Raw genomic sequence first — 13,915 nt, forward strand, 5'->3', positions numbered from 1 at the left:
TGAATGCCCTTTCCAGAAGCATTTTTTTTTAAAGATTTTATTTATTTATTTTTTAGAGAGGGAAGGGAGAGAAATAGAGAGAGAGCGAGAAACATCAATGTGCAGTTGCTGGAGGTCATGGCCTGCAACCCAGGCATGTACCCTGACTGGGAATCAAACCTGCGACACTGGTTCGCAGCCTGCGCTCAATCCACTGAGCTACGCCAGCCAGGGCTTTTTTTCTAGCTTTTACAAGAGCTCTGATTGAAATGCCCTTATCTGAGAAATGAAGATTTTGACCTGCACCTATGAACATCTTCTTATAAGAAACTGTAGAGACACTTTCTTGCTGAAACTTTCTTCCACTGCATTCCTCCCCTTGTCCCCATTCTGACTTTCAAGACCTGCTGGGTAAACCAACAGATACTATAAGTCAGGGTTCAGCAAACTCAGATCCACAGACCAAATCCAGCCCCCCACCTGCCTTTATATGGCCTGCCAACTCAGAATGGTTTTGACATTTTTAAATGGCTGAAAAAAACCCAAAAGAGTTGTATTTCACAACATGTGAAATTATGTAAAATTGGAACTTCGGTATTTATGAATATAGTTTCATCAGAACACAGCCAGACTCATCCATTTCTGTGTTGTCTGTAGCTGCTTTTGGGCTATCGCGGCAGCTGAGTGTCGTGACAGAGACTGTAAGGTCCAGGTAGCCTAACATATGTGCTTACCTGGGCCCCTCCTGAGAAACTTGGCCATCTGTTCTGTAGGTCCCTAAAAATCTTCACTGCACAACACATTCTCCATCTGTGACTAAGACGGGCATTTCTGATGTGAGGGGCAGTTTTTCCTTATTCTCTGGTGTCACTTTTTCTCGAAATACAAAGTTCACTTGGGCCTTTCTTTGTAACATGGACATGACGTGTTAGGTGATGTGAACATCCTGATTGGGTGTCCCTTACAAATGTTACATAAATGGGAGGGGGAACTCGGGAAATGGTAGGTGGATTTTTTCCTCATCACTGTCTCCCCCACTTAATGTGTGCTCAATCATTTGAAAACCACGGTATCCAATTATGTGTTTTCATTAACAAGCAAGTTTTATCAGTCTTTCCTGTAAGAGTGGGTTTGCCAACCTAGGACAATATGAAAATGCATGATCAGCTTGGTAGTATTTGTAAATCGTATAATGCTTCTCTCAGAATTCAGCCTCAAGTACAGAAATTCTTTCACATGCTAGGGACAGATCTAAACCATTTGCTGAATGCTTAAAAACCAACAAAGAAGGAGACAAATGCAGTTGGGAAGCTTGAACATTACACATGAGCATATGGAAGGGTTTGCAGGGTCATCAGTTCAAGGTGAACCTTAAGTCTGTGCTGGTCGGTGGCACTTTATCTCACATTCCTGTTGGACAGCAGACTTCACCACAACTCTGGGTTAGTGGCCTTCACAGGGGGCTTTGGGCTTTGGGGCATTCACAGATAACTTTCACAGAATATACGGATCTGCATATACTTCTATAGTCTGAGTGATTGTGTATTTGAACAATGCACCCTTAAAACTACGTGTGGCTTCTCTTTCCTCCAAAGGGCTTCAAGGAGCCAGGTTCTAAATCTTAAACTCTTAACACTTACTGTTTTTCTCCCTCTGTTGTGGGCCTTTTGGGAAACAAGGCAATGAATTACTTCTCATCTCCAGAGAAAAAGGTGAAAGTTTGTCCTCTGTGCCATTAAAAAGTTAGATACCCACCAGTCTCTAGGTCCAGAAGGTGACTCGTATGATCATTCCAGAAGCCAGCTTAGAAATATACTGGAATTCCAATAAAGCCCATACTCTTTGATTTTGACCCTGTAATTTCACATCACAAATGTAGCCTATAAAATTAAAACTAAACGTGACAGAAGGAAGTATATGCACTAAGGTGTATTACTGCATTTGTAATAGTGAAATAGCCAAAGGTAAACTCATACGGGGATAGTAAACTACAACGTATGCCCTGATACAGAGGATATTTGTGCCACACCAGGCTTAAAAAATAAAACAGGATCCACTTGCATGTGTTTTAATGTAATTCCAGCAATATATGATGATCACTGGCCACATAAACCTCAGCAAGAAATGAGGACTGGATCCTCAAGGCAGGCAGAGACTGACACAAACACATTGATATTTTTAAACGTCACCAACAAGGTATTGGAAAATAGATGCAAGAGAAGTAGGAATGGATGATGGGAGCCAGCCAGGAGCAAGGAAGGAACAGGCGATAATCCAGGTAATGCAGTGAGGAGTCTTTTGTGTTAAGATTAATATTGGATTGCTGATCTGGAGGTTTAGAGTAGCATAAGAGCCCAACACTATTTCTAATTACATAGCAAAAACATTAGTTTTTTGTTTGAAATGTTTTAATTGCAAAGATTTTAGAAATCTTCAGGACCATTGAATCCCACATCAGCCTCAGACCACTACCAGACCATGAACATGTCTTGTACTCTTAAAATTGTACAGAACCCAAAATATTAACAGTTTCCCAGTGAAGGGAAAAGAAAAAGAAAAACAACATTCACTTTGGTGACAGGTCTTCTGTCACTACGAACCCCTTGGGAAGCAGGGGTTCTGATACCTAGCATGGGGCCGCCAGCTGCCAGCCCGCGGGAAGCCCTTGTTGAACAAGTGAATGAAACCTTACTGGATTCGACAGTATGGGGTTTTTTTCTGGGCATTCTTGGTTTCATTATTCTTGTCTCCTGGCTTCTGCCCACCACTCACGCCCCCTATACACACCTACAGGTGCCCTGGCTGAAGGTGGGACATGGGAGAAAGTGGCCAGAAAAGGCAGCCTTTTAAGTACTGGTCATTTAAAAGAAGTTTCTTTACACATATTTCAAAATTAGGCAAATCGGAACCTTGCCTCCTTCTCCTTAAAAACTGGCAGTGCAGAAAAGTTTGATTCAGATACTTGTGGTAAGTGCTATTCAGTTAAAATATAGACTTTGTGGCTAAACATAACTTCTTATGCATTTATAATGTTTATCACACTGCTTTACAAAAGCCAAAATTGGAAAAGGCCATGTTCCCAGAAAGGGGAAGGAAATGACCTTTTGGGGAACTATTGGGTTTCAGGTGCTGGGCTGACCCTCCTTTTATAAAAGAGGACATTTATGTTGAATAACGTGCCTGGACTCTGAGTGGTGGCGACCCCCAAAGTTGAATTTAGGTCTGTCTGACCTCAAAGCTCTTGCTCCTTATGCTACCCCCTTTTTACTTAATGTTACAAAAATGAATAAGTAAAAATCCATACAGGTTTGCAGGAGTGAGGCACCGTGGATACATCCCGAGTGAGGAAGGAAGAAGGTGCTACAAGCACAAGTGCTTTGGAGACTCTTACTGTGAACTCTTAGAGGGGAGGAAGGAGGAAGGAAGATTTTGATCCCGACTTCTTCCTCCTCCTTCTCACTTTAATCTGTTAGTTTTTACAACTTTTTTTAATGAGTGAAAGAAGAGCTCGCTGTCCCTGAGTGTTTAGCATTAAGGCTGATGCAGACATCTCTTCCACCCTCGTGTTGCATCGTTTCCAAAGGAACTGGTTGCCCGGACTTCATTATTATAGTAAGATCAATGCATTGTTTCCCTTGTCTGAAGAGAGCTTTTTAGCCTGAGTGTTCTTCCTTTTAAATGCTACCTTTTCTTACATGATGTGGTTGGGATGATACTAAGCCTTTTCGGAGGACTGTCTGTTGGCCCTGATACTCTGAGTCTCTCTCCCATTTGTCACAGTTGATGGTGATGTGTTCCCATCTGCCAGGCATATGGAGTCGGTGGTGCTCAGCAAATCTTTGTTCCAGTCTGGTCCCAGGGAATATTTTAGAATTGTCTTATAAATTCTCCCTTTCCTCTCCTGAGCCCTCGTTACACTCTATCTCTACTGTAGTGGCTATGGAAATCGGCCCCGGAATCTAATTAATGATGTCTGTCTTCCCTCCTCAACTGTACTGTGAGCCTCTGGAGCCCAGAACTGGGTCTCATCCATCTTTGTGGGTCCCTCCCCTGACCCTCCCTCCAACGGGGGAACACAGCGCCTGCCAGAGGAGTGGCCCATCCCTGTGTATTGGCTTGAGTCATTTTGTTGACTTGAGTCCTGGGCTAACCTGTTATTCCTGGTAACTGTGCATGTCACTGAAGAGGTCTGAAACTGGATTCCCGAAGGAGATCAATTTTGTGCTACCATTGATAGGGGAACCCCAAACAGAACGTCTTTACAGTTTTCTTAATGTGGATTTTTATTTCTGTTAGGTGATATTTTGAAGACACCTTGGATTTCCACATTATTCGAACCACATTTTACATAATCCCAAATCAGCCCTAGTTTACACTTTCAAAGAGTTGTTAGGGTTTATTCGCAGATTTTTCTAAGATAATTCCAGCCTTGATAAACAGGCTGGGGTCCACTTCAGAAATAGTGGTAACAGTCATGGTAACAACATTGTCTTCCGTTGGGACTGCAGTTAGGAATCAAGTGGTTATCATCTGGCCTCGGCTGGGGCAGCCCGTGGCCCTCCAGATTGACCGTGGAAAAGGTTGTGACTCTCACTGCTAGTTTTCAGGATACAAAGAGCCTCTTCACCTCCAGATATACCATCTTTTGCTATGTATAATGCGCATCCTTATTTTTCCCCTCAAAAATTAGGGGGTGGGAAGTACGCATTATACACAACAAAATACAGCATTTGAAACTTGGGTAGTTTACAAAAGTTACCTCTTTGGATTCAGCTCAAAAAAAACTGTTTTCTGCACACTTCCTCTGCTCCCCAAGTTTCGTGATACTTTTGATTTCCGGCAGAATGTGACTCATGTGTCTCTGTAAGCTTGGTAAGGAAGGTCCAGTGTTGACAGTTCTGTTGAAAACGGTGGGATGTGAGAGCACCCGCCTCTGAAGCCAAGTCAAAGTGGAGGAAAGGACCTCTTAGGCACTGGTGTTGTTCTGTCCTGGTTCCAGAAACAGTCCCAGGAAAATGACCTAGGAGAGCTCTCTCCCCCAAGGCGAGTCCCGTCCAGTCTGTGGTTCATTCCCCCATCGCTGTTTGGGCCTTTTTCAGGTGAGCCGTAACTTCGAGCTGGTTGGCCGGGTTAACTTGGATCAGCTGGAGCAGATGAAGGAAAAGCTGGAGAGCTCCAGCAGCGATGACGAGGACAAGGAGGAAGACATGAACAGCAAGGCTGATGACAGAGGTTAGTCTCCTCCCTGCCCTCGGAGGCCCAGATGGCAGCCAGCACGTCCGTGGGGAGACAGGGAGGCAGGGGCTGTTGTAGGAGCAACAGAAGGGACGATCCTTCTTAGTTAAGTAGCAGAACAGAATGACTTCAGAAATGTGTCAGGGGCCATGTCTCGTAAACTCTTACCCGCTACAGAAACTCCAAGGAAAAGAAGTATTTTTCTCCCTCACTATAGTTTATGTGTTTATTAAAAATATGTAGCAGTGATTTGTCTTTCATTAGGAGAACTGGTGTCTTGGGAATCTTTAGAATAAGGACTGGCGGACGGCAAGACAGATGACACTGCAGCGCTCTCAAGGAATATAAATGCTTGTTTAAAGGCACTGCTGCTGGGCTGTGCACCACGGGGGTTGTGAGGCAGGCTGCAGAGGACTTGGACCCTGAGTCTTCTCTCTAACTCCTCAGCACGGCTCTTGCCTTAACCTCCTTTTGCTGTCTTTGCCTTGTAAAGAGGGAGAAGGAGACCAATAGCAATCACTTTAGCATGTGTTTGCAGGGGACCCAGGGAGGTCTCATGGAATGTTTGCGCTATTTTTCCAACTTCCTCTTAGTCTGTCATTATTTTCAAAGTGATGTCTTGGGAAGGCGTGTGTAGTTACGGACACACATTTATGTGACCTAGAGTTGGTTCTCTGGATCGTTCAACATAGACTATTGTGGAAATCCCAAGATGGCGCATGTAAGCATAGAGGGTAAAATATGTCACGTTAGTTACTGCAGACTTACCGAAAGCACCCAGATAACATCAGCATGAGAAATGAGCATTCTCGGTGTCATCCCAGGGATGAGAAGGATGGTGCTCGCTGGCACTTCTGAGCATCCTCATGCGCCAGGCCCGGTGTCAGTGGCTTCCAGATGACCCGTTTTGCTCTGATCTTATGTAATGGAGAGGGGTCTGCAGTGGGCCTGCCTGGATTTGGCTCTTGGTTCCGCCAGTAGCTAGAGAACTTTGGGGAAATTATTTTAACTCCCTGTGCACCCACCATCAATAATAATGTCACCTACCTCCTAGGGTGGTGTAGAGTTTCAATGAATTAATACACAAGACATAAAACCAGTTCCTAAAACACAGTAACCACCTAATACATGATAACCTTGCAGCATGGGTGGTATTATTGTCATTTTACAAACGGGGAAGTAAAGGCCCAGAAAATTGAAGAGCTCATTCAAAATTTAAAAACAAACCAAAAAACCAGTAGAGGTGGAATTTAGTCTTTTGGCTCCAAAGGCAGGATCCCCTTTACACTACATACCATTTCCACAACTGCTTCGGACAGTGGAGTATTCGCTGAAGGGAACTTGGCCCGGAATTCTGTCAATTCTGTGGCCCTTTGGGTCTCACTCTAAGGTGCTCTTTTGCAAAATATCTTGATTTTTCCTCCTTAGTGAGTCTGCGAGCCTAAGAAAGAGTAGTTGGTAGCTGTTTTCCTCCGAGGTTCTCCCTATTCTTTTTTCCTGACCTGCCGCCACAACCCACACCCGCATGAGGCCATAGCAGGAGACCACAGATTAGCAAAGTGGGGGTCCACGTTGGCTCCTGAACGCCCAGCTAAGATGACAGTGGGGACTGCCAGCCCAGGTGTGCCAGCGTGCCCATGGCCAACCTGAAAAATAAGTGGGCCGGGGAAACACCCCACCTTGTAGGCTAATGGCCCCTGTGGAGTTACAATGTTTATTAATAGATGCCACACTCATCCATTTCTTATCGGGAGAATGGCTGTGATCTGAGAAGCATGGTTTGTCAATTTCTTTTTCTTTTTTTAACGTTCCACAAGTATGTTCTTGGTGATGAATGCTCGAGCATCTGTGCACTGTTGCCAGGGCTCTCTGGAAAGGGGTCCTTTTGACAGAGGCAAGGAGGCTCCTGTCTCTTCCTGCTGCCCTGCCGTTCCTCTCCCGGAAATAAATCCCTCCTCCCTGCGTCCTGAGACTTTGCAGTCATATGAGGCTGAGCACACATGATTTTGGAGGTTATGAGCATCGCAGAGGCAGGAACCCCTTTTGGTCCTTCTCTGCGACTCCTCCAAAATAAGAAAAGTAGGAGAAAAAACGATGGCAGTTAGAGGTGTGGGCACCGGCTAAATTTCCTTGCTGGCTCAGCGTGGCCGCTGCCTTCACGCAAGCACTGGGGCTTCAGACCAGCTTGGTCTGCTCGCTTCTCACTGGAAGGGAGGCTCACATTCATGAGCCTCAATCACACGGGGAAAAAAAAATCTTGGGGTGGAGAAGCATGTATTTCTCTCTCACCAGGTGGGGGATTTACATGAGTAACCTCTAGTAATGTTAATGGAAATCGTAAGCCTGCACCGTCCTATCCCCTCCCGGTGCTTGAAAGAACAGCCCCCTTTGTCTCATCTCCTTTGAATCAATTTTCCACCATCTAGGTAGATTCTTGCCAACAAGAAGAAAGGACACACAGTAGCCTCGGGGTGTTTTTGCCAGCCGCTCTGTCTTCTAGGAGTAGAGAGTGGGAGGTGGCTTGAGCACAGCTCTCGGGACTGATGGAGAGCTATTTGATGTGTGACAGGTAATGATTGGCCTCCTCCTTTGAGGCTGAAACAGCATGAGCCATTGGAAAGAATAGATGAGTGGTTTCACGTCTCCTAAGGGTAAAGGCGTGCATGTGCCAGGAGCATGCCCCTCGTTGGCAGGGTAGACTTGCAGCAGGCACACTCAGTTCAGGGCACTCTCCTCCTTGTGGTTACCCCATTCCCGGTGTCATTTTCCAACTCCAGAACCAGAGAGAGGACGGACTGGCCACACTGCAGGTGCTGCCTAGAAAGCTGGGGTGTGGGGAGGATTTGAAAGAGAAGAAACCAGGCATGAAGAAATCAAAATTAACCCAAGCAGACTCCTCCCCACCCCCTCTCATTATGCAGCTGGGAGGAGTCAGGAAGGCATTCTGTTGATTTCTTGCCCAAGATAATCCCTGCTAAGAAATTAATGCGCAGAGCAGATGGTGCTGTCTCATTTCCAATGAAAAGAATCAAGGAAGATAGTCTGTGCAATTATTTTTAATGGCTGGTGTGGTGATCTTCTTAATTTGTGAGAAAATGTTCTATCTTTTGTTAAAACTGGCCCCATTCACATAGCTTTTTGTGCTGGAGACTAAGGCAGCATAGAGATACCTATCCTGTTAGCGTCATCCTGAGGAATTTATTGGCTGGAGTATTCCAGCCAGGAGACGTCTTCCTGTAATGTCTTGTATGGGCAGGCACAGAGTGACCAAACACATGGAGATGGTCAGCCTTGCCCTGAGCACTGCCCTCACTCTGCAGTGTGACTGCAGAGCTGTCCAGGTCCTGCGGTTTATAACCCACAGGAAAATTTGGCCCCCTGTGTTATAATGAAAGACATATGGGCTTGGGACTCAGGGTCACACAAAAACCATGTAAGCTCTCGTCTTGGAGTTTGCCAGAAGGAGTGGCCTGTATACAATTAGCCACCCAACCCACGCTTATCAGACCTTTAACATGCCCAGTGCCGTGGAGGGGACAAAAATGACGGTAGTCAATGTTTGATGTTTACAATTGAGGAGTAAATGCCGGGCAGCTGGCCAGGATCCCTCGTTAGCTGAGGACATGCTTTCTTTCACACGCTGGCCTCCCGCTGTCCCGGGTTCACGATCTCGCTAGGTTCTTTGCTTGCCGCTCTCACCCAGTGCTTGGAGCCACCCTGGGAGGTGCTGCTGATGATGTTTGTGACAGACCACCACCATTCGTGAGTCAGGAAGGGATTCTCACCTGGAAGGGGTCATAGGTAACCTGGTCCGGTGCTTTCAGGAGCCTATGTTCTTATTAGGGATCAGAGATAAACTTGGGTGAAATAGAAAAACAAATAGGTGCTAAACCTATTTGACCAAACAGAAGGGAGAGATTCCATAGGGAGAGAAACACTGAGGTACCATTGGAATGACCCAGATTATTTGTAATAGAAGCAGCTGGAGAGGGGAGGCGTGGGGACACTTGGGACCTGGGAACCAGGAACAATTCTTGAGAGCCATTCCAGAAAGGCTCTTAGGCAGAAAGCCGGGTAGGAGAAAGAATAAGGAATCTGGAAATTGCTTCTACAAATGCTTTTACAAGGGAAGGAAGGAGAGGCGGTTTCCTCGTAAATATAGGCTTCTGCCTTCTGCCTACTCCCACAGCACACAGGTAACACTTGTTCTGCTTTCTCCTTCCAGATCTGATGAGATTTTCTGACCATGGGGCTGCTATCAACACTCAGAAGCGTTTTCCATGTGAATTTTGCGGACGGGCATTTTCACAGGGCTCTGAGTGGGAAAGGCACGTGCTGAGACACGGCATGTAAGTTGAGCCATCTCAAGAACGCCTTTGCCCAGAGTGTGGGGTGGTAGGGAGACCAGGTTCTTTGTTTTTCTTTTTTTTTGGTTTTGTTTTGCTTTTTATTTATTTATTTATTTTTTTGTTCCCCTGATAGCACCCAGACCCCTCTGTGTCTCATTTCTGGGCATGGGAGGAGAGACAGGTGTCAAGAACTAGGTTTCTCCTTTTTTGTTGGTTTTTAAAATGGTCACCTAGACACAAGTCAAATGAGAAATCTTTGATACGAATGACAAATCCCGCTCAAGCCCTCGCGTTAGAAGTTTCGCGCTTTCTTCAGCCAGTGTCCCTTCAGCTTTCATTAGCGTGACATTCTCTGATAGAGCGTGGACCGGGGTCAAAAGATCTGGCTTCTGCTCCTGCCTCTGATGACTCATTCCCTGAGTGGCCTTGAACATTCCCACGCACCTCTTGGTGCCTTCAGTGCTCTGCCTCGGGGACAGAGCCAGCTTCTGCCTGCCTCCCAGGTAGGTGGGAGCATACCTGTAGAACACTTATAAATCCTTAAACATAAAATTGCCCTCTGCACAAGACACTCTTAGTCCACCGGACACAGATCCTACGAGTTGGTCCTTTTAGCAGATGATACCCCTGAAACCTGAAGCATCTAACCTCCAGGGAATATAACTTAGCTTCCTAAGGCATGGGTTCTATCTTCAGGTTTTTGCTTTTTGTTTATTTCTGTGGTTTGTTTCTGGACCTCTCCATTAAATCTTTTAATACCCAGGTTGCTCTTCGAGTCTTAATAAACACAGCCAGTCCCCTAGCTTCCAGGTTCCTAATGAGTTTCTGCATAAGACAATCCTTGCTATTACCACTCATGACTTCACACTGTTCCCAGTAGAGGAGGGAACATAAAACAGTTATGTTAATTGGAAACAAAACATGATATAATCACAACATAGTATAATAATGGATATTTCTGTAGGTTTAAATACCAGAAACACTTGACCGAAGCATAACATATAGCAAGGATAAATCACTCACAACTTAGTTATACATCTGTGACATTTGTTCCAAGGAAACAAGGCCTTTTTAGGACCAGGGAAATAAGGATTTGAGTCTTTTTTTTGTTTGTTTTCTTAGGAAAAAATATGTGCTCATCTGTCTCTACCATCCATGTTTTTCCAGGGCGTTGAATGATACCAAGCAGGTGAGCAGAGAAGAAATCCACCTAAACGAGAGCGTGCAGGACAGTATTAAGATGCCCTCTATAGAGGAAAAGGAAGATGATGAGGCAATCGGGATAGACTTTTCCCTAAAGAGTGAGACAGTAGCCATCTGTGTAGTAGCTGCTGACAAATCTCTCCTGGAAAATGCAGAGGCCAAAAACGAATAAGCGTTTGGTGAAATTCTTAATCACACCTTACTTGAACCGTGATGAAAAGTGGGCGGGCCAGCTTGGGCTGAGAAGTGGGGGACAGAAACGAGAAGACAGAACAAAGCTGCTTTTTAGGACTGAACAATCTATTTTCAAAGCACTGGTACCTGTGTGAGTGAGTATGTAAATTAAAGTTATTTAAATGGTTGGAATATGTGGCTCCTTTTCCATCACTACATCTTTTCTTCCGGATCTTCATCATGGAAGTTTGGTTCGTTGCAGAAAACAGAAGCACCTCCCATGTGCACGGCGTGCTCTGCGGTGGTCTTGGACAGTATGTGGAAACGGAAGCTCTGTGACAATAGAAGACTTCTTAGGGGAACAACTTTGCGACGCACTACTTTGAGTGCGTTTTTCTAGTTTTAATACCTTAAGCTTTTTCAAGACCTAACTGCAGCCGCTTTGGGAAAAAACAAAAAAACAAAACAAAAAAAAACAAAAACAGAAAACAAAAAAACTGCTTTGCATAAAACAGTCACCTGTTTCCTAGTACCTCAAACTTAACCAAGGGAATTCTCTGCATTTGTCAGTACTACCTGTCGTCGTTGTGGTTAAATGTAGAGAGAACTGCTGGGCAAGATGGTGAATGGAGAAAAAAAAAAGAGTTTTAAAGAAAGGAACACAAATTGTGCTTAAAATCCCCATGTGGGTTTTATTTCTTAAAATACTGTGATTTTTTTAATTATTTTAGTAAAAAACAAAACAAAAAAAAGAAACAGACTTTAATTATTAGATAACTGTTTGTGAATTGTCATCCTTTATTCCAGGTAAGCTGTTTATTAGTGTTCAACTATAATTTAGAATTTGCTAGATTCATATGAGCTAATTTTATGGTGACTGTGGAGTTTTGTTTGCCACATGTTCATTTTCTATCAGTTTGAGTGTTACAAACACAGCACAATTCAGTTTTTCATATAAATTGTTTTATGTGTGTGTGTTGTTATTGTTGTTTTAATTTGGGGGCAAGGGAGATTTAGGGGTTTTTTTGTGAATAGGAATGTTTTTATTTTAAACATGGAAATAACAAAGAAGTTAACTTTCTTTCTTTTTTTTTTTAATTTAACTAAAGAACCAAACTTTTCGGCACAGCTATGCAGCTTGTGGGCCAGACGAGGAAGTCCTCTTCACCCTTTTGTTGCTTGTCAAAAACACATTCTCCGTCTCACACAAATCATTTCTGTTACGAGGGGCTGGCTTTTGTGTGTGATTTAAAATCTGTGTTTTGTTTTTGTTTGCATTGTGTTTGGGGGGATAAGGGGATCCCATCCCTTTGGCGAGAATGGACAAAAAATACTCACATCCTCCAAGGAGCCTGGAGAACTGCTTTTTTTCTGTTTGTTTAACTCTAGCTGCCAGCTGCTCTGTTTCCCCACCTTAGCTTTTTCAGGAGGGAGCAGCTTAGACGAAATCGAAGTCTACGTTTTATAATACGTTCTGATTGTGAACAGAGAATTTTCGTTCCAAAAAGTAGAAAAGAACTTTCCTTGAAGCCTAGGTTTTAGAAGCCTGTGTGCTTGTGTGCTTGGATGTGTGTGTTCTCGTGTGGGCATGTGTGGGTGTGTGTGTGTGAGAGAGTCCTTTGGTTTTCATGTTTTGTTTTGTTTTGTTTTTTTAACTTGGAAGGGTTGGGGGAGGGGGAGGGAAGAAAGGGAAGGGGAATCGCTGAGATGACAGTGTCCCACATAGCTTCAAATAAAATCCATGGAAAGATACTGCATTTGTGGAATAAGTGCTTACTTGAAAAGCATGTTCTTCTTTTATTTTCTTGCTGTTAAGAATTTTTATTTGTAGGACATTTATTTTAATTTAATTTTTTTTTTTAGGGATGAGGGCCATCACATGGAAACCAGAAAATGGGGAAAGTGTGAACTGTCTAAACAGAGATTCATTTTGTGTCCATGTTTGTTTTTAATTGGCCTCATTTCAAATGTATTAAACAGTTCCATACCTGGATTGGGTGTTTATTATGATTACCAAAAAACAAACAAAAAAAAAAAGGAAAAAAAGGAAAGGAAGAAAAAGGAAAAAAAGAAAATAATTGTGACATGCTTTTATCACTACTTTATTTTTCAAATAACATGTAAATATTGTAATCCATTGGATTTTGTTTTGCTAACCTGTTAATAAAAATATGGGACCATTATCCTTTTAACAAGGCTAGAATGTCATTTTTTTTCTTTTTTCAAACATATACCTGATATTTTGTGGCCGCACATTTTGGATGCATTATTATAATTCTGTTGACTGTAATGACATAGAATTTACAACTTTTTTTTTGTTTAATTTATACAGAGGACATTTTTTTTCAGAGCTTGAGAGAAGAAAATAAATAGCAAAGCGATAACCTATTGACTCCAATAATCAGTGTCTCCCAATACTTGGTGAAAGACAGGGAGCTTCTGAGTTCTTGAAGCCAAGGGTTTAAAAACAACAGAAAACACACAAGTAGGTTATTCAAGTTGTTTGCAACATACATTTTGTAATAAAATGTGAGAAATTAATAAAGAATTTTTTTCACATGTGTCTATGTGCATCTGTTGTAGATCATTTATAGATATAACTACAGGTAAATGTAGAAATAGTGCATCATTACCTCTCAACGCATAGATAACGAAAGATTGCAAGCCACTGAATCGACACAAGTATAAAAGGTAAAGTTAAGGTGAGGTACAAGCTGGGATTTTAAAATGTTCATATTTCTGCGTCGGGGATTTATCACCAGCTGGGGGAATTTTATGGAGGGAATGTTTTCCATCAAAAATGTGACTCAAAGTGGTGTATGGAGATTCAGAAGGAGGCAATGCCAGTGATTAATAACACCTGGGGACCCTGAATCCATGAGCACAGTGATTTTAAACTAACTGCAAGTTACAGCCACTGCCTCAAACTATCTTACTGTGTATCCTGCACCAGTAATTATCATCATTGAGCTACC

The 13,915-nt window shown here is 43.3% G+C and overlaps 1 protein-coding gene across 11 annotated transcripts in view; it reads left to right on the forward strand.

Moving 5' to 3' along the window:
* ZNF462 (zinc finger protein 462) overlaps window positions 1-13,497 on the forward strand; it is a 139,698-nt gene extending 126,201 nt beyond the window's left edge. For 10 of the 11 annotated variants that reach the window (XM_045840191.1, XM_045840192.1, XM_045840193.1 and 7 more), the window contains 3 exons: window positions 5,079-5,211; window positions 9,440-9,563; window positions 10,731-13,497. In XM_045840191.1, coding sequence (XP_045696147.1) covers window positions 5,079-5,211; window positions 9,440-9,563; window positions 10,731-10,938 — 465 coding nt within the window. In that variant the 3' untranslated portion in view covers window positions 10,939-13,497. Of the gene's footprint in view, window positions 1-5,078; window positions 5,212-9,439; window positions 9,564-9,922; window positions 10,067-10,730 lie in introns of all 11 variants that reach the window. The other variant, XR_006785850.1, reaches the window with a different exon arrangement.
* Window positions 13,498-13,915: the final 418 nt, after the last annotated feature.

The sequence above is a fragment of the Phyllostomus hastatus genome, unplaced genomic scaffold (genome assembly GCF_019186645.2).
Source record: "Phyllostomus hastatus isolate PE091 unplaced genomic scaffold, TTU_PhHast_1.1 phas_contig_34, whole genome shotgun sequence".
Classification (NCBI taxonomy): Eukaryota; Metazoa; Chordata; class Mammalia; order Chiroptera; family Phyllostomidae; genus Phyllostomus; species Phyllostomus hastatus.